General features: G+C 65.2%; 1 protein-coding gene and 1 non-coding gene across 2 annotated transcripts; one reads left to right on the top strand and one right to left on the bottom strand.

Annotated features, from left to right (window-relative positions):
• Positions 1 to 433: 433 nt before the first annotated feature.
• MOGAT3 (monoacylglycerol O-acyltransferase 3) lies at positions 434 to 8,538 on the top strand. Its single transcript, XM_044426784.1, has 7 exons — positions 434 to 503; positions 1,101 to 1,208; positions 2,034 to 2,104; positions 3,175 to 3,379; positions 6,954 to 7,125; positions 7,568 to 7,770; positions 8,384 to 8,538. The coding sequence occupies exons 1-7, from the start codon at positions 434 to 436 to the stop codon at positions 8,536 to 8,538; spliced, it is 984 nt and encodes a 327-aa protein (XP_044282719.1).
• A 1,062-nt stretch (positions 8,539 to 9,600) lies between these two features.
• Positions 9,601 to 9,674, bottom strand: TRNAT-AGU. Its single transcript has one exon. It is a non-coding gene; the product is annotated as a tRNA-Thr (tRNA).
• Between the last annotated feature and the right edge of the window lie 105 nt (positions 9,675 to 9,779).

The following is a 9,779-nucleotide window of genomic DNA, read 5'->3' as shown; positions in this document are numbered from 1 at the left end:
CCACCCCACGCCGTGGGCGTCCCGGCGAGCGCCGACTCCTGCCCGGAGTCACTCCCGGCAGCCGGGCTCCGTGGGGCGGCGCAGCGTGTCGCTCTCCGCACTCCGCCTGCAGCGGGGCCAAAGTGCAGGCGGCGCAGCGGCGACGTGTGACTAGGACGCCTTCCCCGGGGACTCAAGGTGCTCCTCCGCCCCGCCCCTGCCCCCAGCGCAGCTCCCTGGAGCCGGGGGGCTGGGCGCCGTCGTGCCGGGAGCAGGGGGGGCGGGGGGTGCCACACTCGCCTGCGCCTCGGAAGACCCCGCTGCCACTCGGCCACCCCTCCCCAGACTCGCCGAACCCCCGCACCCGCCCCGGACAGAGCAAGGGGTGGCGGAGGCATTCCTGTGCCTTCCCTTCTCTTCCCCCCACTCAGCCCCACGGCCGGCCCCAAGGAAGATGGCGAGGGTGCGGAAGGCCCTGCAGGTCCTGAGCGTCTTCCAGTGGGTGCTCACCTTCCTCTTCTTCGGTAAGTGACTGCGGGGCGGGGGCAGTGGGGGTGGGGGCAGGAGTCCTGGGACGGTCTGCCCCATTTTGCCACTTGAGGCAGGGCAGGCAGTGCCCCCCCCCGGGCACCCCCTGAATGCAGAAGAGCTTGTCCTCCGGTTCAGGACTGCGGCCTCTGACATGGCAGCATCGGGGGAGGACCTTCCCCCAGCTTGCCTAAATCTGCCTCCCCATTCCGAACCTCTGCCCCATGGATTGGGGGAGTGCATTCCCTCCCAGTTTGCTCTTCTCCGACAGTGTAGCCTAGTGCTCAGAGCGGGCCATGCCGTTTCCTTCCCGCTAGTCTTGAATCTGCCGCACTTCTTGCCAAGGAAGGGCCACGGGGCCTAACAAGGAGAGAACCCGGGCACGGCCCCCACTGACGTGGCCTCACGCCAGTGCTTTCTGGGGGTGCCAGCCAGCCGGGGCTCAGTCTCCCTGCAGCCCCCCAGGAGCGGCCTGGGGCCTGGAGGGGCTGGGGGGGGCCAGATGCTGCCGGGGGGTGCGTGCAGGCAAGCCGGCCTTGGGGGGCCGCCGCTGGGCCTTGCTGGAGTGGGCGGCCTCTGACCTGCCCCCGCAGGCCTCTTCTTCGCCTCGCTGCTGCTGTACCTGTTGTTCACCTCCTACTGGCCCATCTCGGTGCTCTACTTGGCTTGGTGGATCAGCGACTGGGACACGCCAGAGAGAGGTGAGTGGTTGCCCCCCTTCTGCCCCGAGACCACATCCGGGGGCCGAAGGGCTTCCCCGAGGTGGAAAGAGGCTCACCCCATCCTGTCGTCCCCCCCCCCCGCACCCCACCGAGCAGTTCGTCCCCAGCTGCCTGTCCCAAATGCTGCCTCGGGCAAGTGCTCAGGCGCCTTCCAAGGGCTCCGGAGGATTCTGAGAGGCGGGGAAGATGCAGAAAAGGGAGACCCCACCGTTTAGGAGGCCTGTGGGGCCGTTTGGCCTAGCAAAAGAGGGAGCGATGGGGGGCCCTGATGGAGTCCTGTGAAAGTTCGCCTGGCAGAGAGAACGCCAGCAAGGATTCCATCTTTCCGCCCCAGGCCCGAGTGGGGTCTCCCCTTGGAGCTGAATAGAGGGTGCAGGATTTGATGTGGGACAGAGGAAAGGCAGCCTGCCTCCAGCAGGGAAGAGCAAAGTGTGGAACTGTTGCGACGGTCTCCAGCTTGGGGGGCGCTGGGCCCACTTCTGGGGGAGAATCAGGGTGTCCGCGGCGATGAGTCTGGGCGCCTGTGGGCCGCCCCTGCTGGCCTCCACACGCCAGTGGGTGGGGCTCGTGCGTTCATGCCCCGCTTGCCGGCTTCTTCCGGGGGCAGCAGGGGGTAAGTGGAACAGAGCGCGGGACTCAGCCAGCCCCAGGCCTGAGCCAGCCCCCGGTCCTCCGCCTGTTCTTCTGGAGGGGGTGAGCATGCACCTCCCCGGCTCCATCAAGCGGCACTGCTCTTGTGGGGGCCTGAGCCGACGGCTCAGCTCAGCTCAGCTGACGCAGCTTCCCACATCCTGTGCCTTGTAGGGGGGCGCCGGAGTGACTGGATGAGGCGCTGGAAGATCTGGGAACTGCACAAGGACTATTTCCCCATCAAGGTGGGTGAAGGGCTGCGGGGGGGGGGGGGGCTCGGCTGCCCTGAAGGAGGACGCTTGCTGGAAGGGCTCAGCTGCGCTCGGCTCCCAAGACTTTGAGAGGAAGGTGGTGAAGCGCCCATCAGGGACCCGCGCATGGGCACCCCAGAGGGACCGTGCCGTCCAAGCCCCTCGGCCCCGAAGCGGGCAGCGGCCCGGTCAGCAAGACATGCGCCTGGGCGAGTGTGGAGCTGCCGCGTCGCCTCTCCAGTCAGGCGGTGCGGAAGCGGGAGCTGCGGGCCAGGGACCCACCTCAGCCCGCAGGCCGGATGCCGCGGGGCACCTGGAGGGCTTCCTTCCCTCGCCCTGCTCCGTGGGCCAGGTGGGCTGGCAGGGGGGCCGTGGGCGAGCACAGGCGAAGCAGGAGGCCCGGGGGGCTCGGGCGGGCTGAGCTCTGGCCCCCACTCGGCCATGGAGCTCGCTGGGTGCCTCTGGGCCACTCACAGACCCCCTGGCTCGCCCACCTCACAGGGTGCTCTTGAGGACAGAGGAGGAGGAGGAGGAGGAGGAGGAGGAAGGCTTCATGTAAGCCGCCTTGCGTTCCTTGGAAGGAAAGAAGTCGGGGTGTAGATGGTCTAAAGTTAACGAACAACTAGTGGGGGCTAGAAGGGGTCCTGCGAGGGGCTGCAATTCCGGGCATCTCAGCGGCTCCTCCTCCTCTGCCAACTCACAGCTGTAAACTGGGAAAGGCTGAGGGGGAACGGAAGGTGGGGAGCAACGTGGGACAGTGAGGGGCAGGGGACCTAAATCCCCACTTGTGCCCCACACCGTGAGGGGCACAAGTGTTTGAAGATGTCCTGTCTGGAGAGAGGCGGGTGGTGTGGAGAAAGTGGGTGAAGGGCTGTGCCCCCTCTTGTGGCAGGTAGGAATCGGGACAGGAGGGGCTCCTCCCCACAGCACCCCATAGTTAACTGGAGGAAAGTCACTGGTTGGGGCTGGGGGGCTAGCCAGAGAGGGCACTGGGGGGCTCCAGCTGGCCCCTGCTGGAAGGGTGCAGTGGCCGCTACGGGTGCTCTCTGTCCTCCCGTTCTCAGCTGGTGAAGACGGCAGAGCTGCCCCCCACGCGGAACTACGTGCTGGGCTCCCACCCCCACGGCATCATCTGCGCGGGAGCCTTCGCGACCTTCTGCACCGAGAGCACCGGCTTCTCCCTCGCCTTCCCCGGCCTCAGGCCCAGCCTGGCCCTCCTGGCCGGCCTCTTCTACCTGCCCGTGTACCGGGACTACATGATGAGTTCAGGTAGGCCCGGCTGCCGGTGGGCGGGGGCAGCCAGTGGGGGGTGACTCCCCCCTGCCCCCGTGGGGTGACTCTCCGAACCCGCTTTAGTCTGCCCAGTCATGGGAGCGTTTCTGTGCCCCACCGCTGAGGAGCCCTCCCTTCGGCTCTGCTCCAGGACAAAATAGGGGCGAAGGTGCCTTGGACTTCCCTTACCAAACCCATCGTTTGGTAATCGTTAGAAAATTCCCAAGAAGACGAACGGCAGTTTTCTAATCAGGAGGCCTTCCCACGAGGAAGGGTCTAGCGAGAAATCGGGGCGGCTCCGGGACGTTCGGAATGCCAGTAGCCTCGGAAACCTGCCCCGAGGCCAGAGCTGGGACCCCAGACCCTTGCAGCCGGCATGCCAGGAGCTGTGCTGGCTGCGAGCGTGGCCCCGGGGAAGGGCTTCCGGGGCAGGGCAGGGATCCGTGGCCGGCATCAGGCGCCCCTCCTGCGCTCCCGAGGCTGCCCCCTCCGGGCCTGCAGGCAGCCACTTCAGCGTGGTGCGGCCTTCGCCTGCAGGCTCCCCGGGCACGCCAAGGGTGCCCACGGCCCTCCGAGGCTGGGGGCTGCAGCCACCCCTCATGTTCCAGCGTTAACAATGGGGGCAGTGGAAGAAAGGAAAGGCAAAGGTCTCGCACACACTGAACGCCACATACAGTCGAAGGAGTCCGTCTAATTAAACTAGCCACGTGCCGCCTCGCGAGTCGAGTCTTGGGCTCCGCACAGAGGCCAAGGCGATCGCAGGGAAGGAGAGCATCGCAACAGTCCATGGAAGGGTCTAGAAGGGTCTAGAGTGCTCACTTTTATGCAATCTGCATTCAGCAAAAGCTGCCCCCCCCCCCCCGGCAGAGGCTGGTCATCCTTCTTTGGTTCCTCCGTTCCTTTGCCTATCTGCCGTTCTCCCAGCGCATTGCTCTCAGAACGGCTTAAAAACGGTCACAGCGTTAAAACAACATAATGAGCATCCATAAGATCTATACAAAAATACCAATCCCAGTGCCTCCGTTCCCTCTGACCGCTCAGCTGCACAGGCAGCGCTCAGGGAAGCGTGGAAAGCGGGCAGGAAGCGGGTGCGGGGCGGTCCGGGGTGCGTTGGCCACGTCGCTCCCCCTCGGGGGCCTGGAGGTCCCAGCATCCCATGCACAGGAGGGGGCCTGCTGGGGGGCGGCTGCCCCCGCGATCTGCGCAATGGCTGCTTTCTCCTGTCTGGGTGAAGCACCAGGGAAGGAGACAGAGGACAGAGGCTGGCACTGGGGGGGATCAGGGCCTGCTTGGGCGAGTCCCCTCACTGACCCCCCTCTCCTCCTAAGGGAGGCAGCCGCACAGTCCAGCGAGCGGGGCAGGGCACCCCAGACCTGGGGATCCCCACACCTCCTGTGCCCCCACCGGAGTTAGTGCTGCGGCTCCTGTGCCCCTCACTTCCCCCAGCGCCCCACTTGGCTGGCTTAAACCCCTTCCGTCCCGCCCCTCCGGTCTCCCCGGGAACCAGCCACCCTCCCTCCTGCCCACCATTCAGGGCATGTCTAAGAAGAGACCCGGGGGGCTGCCCCAAGTGCAAAACTGGCTGGCATGACGGGGGGGCGGGAGCTGCAAAACTGGCTGGCATGGCGGGGGGCCGGGGGCTGCATTTTTAATGCAAGCTAAATTCATGTTGTGCCGCCGGGAGGGCGCAGTGCGGGCTAAGCCGTCCCCTGGCCTCACACGACCTTCTGCTGTTCCCACCCCAAAGGATGCTGTGCCAATGGAGAGCGTGGCCCGTGAAGTTTAATCTGAGAGAGGGAGAGAGGGAGGGGCAGCCAGCCAGCCAGCCAGCCACCTGTACATGTCAAACTGCTCTGGGCTTGCTCGTCAAACATTTGTCGTTACGCACTGCCAGGTCATCTGTGCCTGAAGGCAATCCGTGATCGAAAGCGTCCCCAAAACTTCCTGTCTGTGACGGACAGCGCCATTCAGCGCTCCCAAGTCCGAGGCTGTGGCCTCCGTCACAGATCCGATCCACCTCATCTTCCCTGTCACCTTCTGCCTTCCATGCTCCCCAGCAAGATGGCCTTCTCCAGGGAGCCTGGCCCTCCCACGCTGTGGCTGAAGCACGGCAGCCTCTGTTCCGTCGGCTGTGCTTCCAGGGGGAATTGCAGCCTGGCCGGCTCGGGGACCTGCGCGCGCGTCTTGCTGGGGGTCCAGGGATCTGCCAGGCTCTCCTCTAGCACCACGAGTCAAGTGCATCAGTTTTCTTCCTAGCAGCTTTCTTCACTGTGCAGCCTTCACACCCAGACATTGTGAAGGGGAATACAATGGTTTGGATGATCTTAGCCTTGGTCTTTAGTGAAAGGTCTTTACACTTGATCTCTTCTAGTCCCTTCCTGGTAGCCCTTCCAAGTCTCTGTCTTCCTTAAATTTCTTGGCTGTGCTCTCCCTTTGCATTCATGGCTGAGCCGACGCATGTGGAAGGCTTTGCTATTCTGATTTCTTCCTTGTTAACAGTAACATTATGTAATTCTTCTGTGGACATGATTTTGTTTTCTTGACGTGCAGCTGCGGGCTGTTTTGCACTTTCTCCAGGACCTCTTTCAAGTCACGGCTGCTTTCTGCCAGTAAAATAGCGTCATTTGCATGTCTTAAATTAGTGGTGTTTCTTCTGCCAATGTTCACGCCTCCACCTGATTCCCAATCCGGCTTTCCTTCTGGCCTGATCTGCAGACGGATGGAACAGACGGGGAGGTCCATTCCCTGCAGAGGAGGGGAGAACAAGACACCCTCGTCTGATGCCATTGCCTGCAGGAAACCGTTCCGCTTCTCCATGTCCTAACTGTAGCTTCCCGTTCACAATACGGGTTGAGCCTCAGGACAATCAAGGGCAGAGGCACCCCACACACTCCGGGCCACCCTAGCTTCTTGCGCTCCACACAGTCGAAGGCCCTGCCGTAGCCCATGCAGCACGGAGAGACCTTTTCCTGGAATTCCAGTGAATCTCTGCAGACGGTCTTCGTCTTCCTTTTTGGAATGCATCTTGGGCATTCGTGCCTTGGCTTTCAATTTCAAAACAGGCACGGACCATCCCTGCTCCTCCTCTCCTGTACTGTGAAGTGTCGGATGACTCCGCCGGCCCATTTTCGGAGCGTCAACCTTAGAACCGATACCCCTCCCCGCAATTCTTGCTTATAACGGAGGATGCAGCTCAGCCCCCAGCGTTCTCTTCACACAGGGCGCAGCTGTGGGACGCGGGTGCCAAGGACAGCGGAGGGCCAAGTGCCGCCCTTTGCTAAGCAGCCTTTCATGCGAAATGTTATTTGCCATACCCAGAGGAAGGAAACAAGAGAATGAAAGGAGCCGGGGGGGGGGGTGGCCACATTGCTGGCGGAGGTGGGGCAGTCCTCTTCTGCCGCCTCCGGACTTCAGAGGAAGCAGGCAGGATGGCCCAGACACCAGCCGAGGATGACTGGTGTCCAGTGGGGGCGGCCTGGGGCCGAGTCACGCAGCCCCCGCGCCGTGCCGTGTGGGGCGAGAGCGGCTCGGCCATCGCCCTGCTTCAGGGCCCGTCTTTATCCTGTTCCAGGGATGGTTCCGGTCCACAAGCGCTCCTTGGACTCCCTGCTGCGAGGCGGGCCGGGCCGGGCCGTGGTCATCGTGGTGGGCGGGGCAGCCGAGTCCCTGGACTGCGCCCCCGGGGAGCACCGCGTCCACCTTCTCCGGAGGCGAGGCTTCGTGCGCCTGGCTCTGCAGCACGGGTACGGGTATGGGCCGGGGCAGGCGTGCGCGTGCGCGTGCGCGACAGAGAGGGCCGGGTGGGGGGGCGAGGCAGGGGCAGGACTCCTGAGGGGCACCCAGGGTGCGGCAGGGCCGAGGGGGAGGCGCTGCCGGCGGGCGGGGGTGGACTTCGCGGTTCCTCTCCACAGCCAGCACCCTCTCACCGTCTTTCGGGGAGGAGGGCCAGCAAAGCAGGGAGCCAGGTCAGCCTCTCCCCCGTGCTGCTAGCTTTCCAGCTGCAGGGAGGCAGATATTTTTCCAGCTGTTCTCCACCCGCACACTAAAGTGGTGCAGTCCAGACAGCTGTCGCTTTCACGATGCTTCCCCTCTCCCGCCTCTTGTATCCGCCAGCAAGCCAAGCAGGTGAGTGCCACTTCGGTACTGGAGGGGGCTCTCCTCACGCCTGCGTTGCCCCCCCTCCAGGGCAGACCTGGTTCCCGTCTACTCCTTCGGGGAGAACGACATTTTCCAGCAGGTGCGGTTCCCTGAGGGCAGCTGCGGCCGGTGGCTTCAGCTTCGCTTCAAGCAGCTCACAGGCTTTGCGCCCTGCATCTTTCGGGGACGGAGCCTCTTCAGCAGTCGCCTCTGGGGGATCCTGCCTCTGGCGTCCCCCATCACAGTTGTAGGTGAGAACCGCCCCCCAGCATGGCTGGCCACCAAAGGCTGCTGGGTGGCTCCTTGGGTGCCCCTTCCCAGCCCCCATGCATGCGCAAGGGGTCGTTTCGGCACACGCCTGCGTGGGGGGGGGTGGCCATCCACAAGGCATGCCGCCTTTTCTGATCAGCTCGGACACGGTCCCCCCCTCCCTGCTGTACACCCCCATTCCTTCTGCGCTCAGCCACAACTCGGACAGCTGGGGGGAAAGAGGTCTCCCCAGCACAGCGGAGCATCCCCCGTCAACTTGCACGGGGGCAAGGCCTGCGTGGAAGAGGGGAACTCGTGGATTCTGCTTTGTCGATGCGGACCAGCGCCAGCCTGCATTTCTGGGCCCTCCTGGAGCTCCGGGATGGCCGGGCTGAGCCCCGGCGCTCCGCGCGAGGGGGAGAATCGTGGAGGCCTCCCTGACCGGCGCTCGCACCCCTCTTGCTTCGCACAGTCCCGCCGCCTAGGCACCAGCAGGCAGGCGGCCTGGCCTTCGGAGAGGGTCTCCCGCCCTCCCCCACCCGACGCCCCCTGCCTCCCTTCCTAGGAGCCTCTCTGAGCGGCCTCTCCCCTTCTCTCCCTCTGCCCCTCCTGCAGTGGGGAAACCGATCTCCGTGCCACGGCGCCCCCAGCCCACGGAGGAGGAGGTGAAGCACTTCCACGCACTCTACGTCGAGGCGCTGCAGCAGCTCTTCGAGGAGCACAAGGGCAGCTGCGGCATCCCCGCCTCACAGCGTCTCACCATCACTTAGCGAGGAACCCGGGCCCTCCAGCACGGCCCGCTGCTCTCCGGCCGCTGAGGAGGCCGGTGCCGCAGGGCAGGAGGACCCCAATAAAAGGGAGCGGTGTTGTCTTGCCTTGAGCCTGGAGTCTGCTTTCTGGCCCCAGGGCAGAAGTGCCCCGACACCCCTCCCCTAAATCTGGATCTCAAGGAAGAGGACCTTGGTCCGGCCAGCTCGGCAGGCCCAGCGGGGAGAGCGGCCTGGAATGGGCGCAGCTTGGTGGAGCCCTCCGGGAATGCCCCCTCCTGCACAGACCGACAGCTGCGGGGGGGGGGGGAAGCATCCCCCCACTCTGCTAGCGCTCTGCTTGCGGGGAAGTGTTTTCATCCCAGGAGGTGCTCCGGAGAAGGCTCATTTGTGTGTGTGGGGGGGCGGGGGGGCGCTACCTTTGAGGAAGGGGCGTCTTGGAGAACAGAGCTCAGTTTGGGAAGATGCCCCAGGCAGCAGCCAGATGAGGACATACTTGCCTCTGGGAAGAGCATCCTCCGTGTGGGAGAGGGGGGAGGGGGAGGGGGAGGGCCGCCCCGGAGGAAGCAGAGGCCCCCACACGAGCCCCACAGGGACGGGGGGCACCAGGGCTGCTACAGCCCGGGGGTCTCAGGTGGCAATGCGAGGAGGCCGCAGCTCAGGGTTTGGCCCCGGCGCTTGGCGGGCCGCGCATTTCCTCGGAGGGGCACCCCAGTGCTGCCCGGGCATCGCGGGCCTCCCCCCCACTTGCGCCTCCTTGCGTCGAAGGACGGGGCAGAACGAGGCAGTGGGGGCCGGCCTGGGGGGGGTGCCGGGCTCAGGGAAGGGGCGGCTAGGGGGCAAGGCGTCGCTTTCCAGGTATTCCTCGTGGTCCCCAGAATTGCCTCCGCCTCGGGCAGCAGCCTGGCTGGCGACCCCGGCCCCTTTCCCGCTGGCCTCCCACTCGCACAGTGAAGAAGAGCGGGGTCGAGGCGCCGCGAAGCCCGTCCTCCCGCTTTCCGGGGGCAAAACGGGACCGGGACCGGGACGGCCAAAAGAGGCGGGGGCGCCGCCCGCCAGGCCCGCAGGCACCGCTGGGATTCGAACCCAGGATCTCCTGTTTACTAGACAGGCGCTTTAACCAACTAAGCCACGGCGCCGCGCGCTGGCTTCCGCTGCGGCCACCGGAGCTGTTCCGCGCAACCGCGGAGAGCGCGGGGAAACCCGGCCCGGGGCGGCGGAGGACGCGGGCCGGGGCCGCGCCG

This window comes from Varanus komodoensis, unplaced genomic scaffold, assembly GCF_004798865.1.
Source record: "Varanus komodoensis strain SLA01 unplaced genomic scaffold, ASM479886v1 scaffold182, whole genome shotgun sequence".
Taxonomy (NCBI): Eukaryota; Metazoa; Chordata; class Lepidosauria; order Squamata; family Varanidae; genus Varanus; species Varanus komodoensis.
This window is presented reverse-complemented; position numbering and strand designations above follow the sequence as displayed.

Bases quoted from the DNA above. Each gene is read 5' to 3' on its own strand.
- MOGAT3 (XM_044426784.1), top strand. From the start codon at position 434: ATGGCGAGGGTGCGGAAGGCCCTGCAGGTCCTGAGCGTCTTCCAGTGG. The intron at 3,380-6,953 runs GTAGGCCCGGCT...ATCCTGTTCCAG, and splicing joins GGACTACATGATGAGTTCAG to GGATGGTTCCGGTCCACAAG. The intron at 7,771-8,383 runs GTGAGAACCGCC...CCCCTCCTGCAG, and splicing joins GTCCCCCATCACAGTTGTAG to TGGGGAAACCGATCTCCGTG.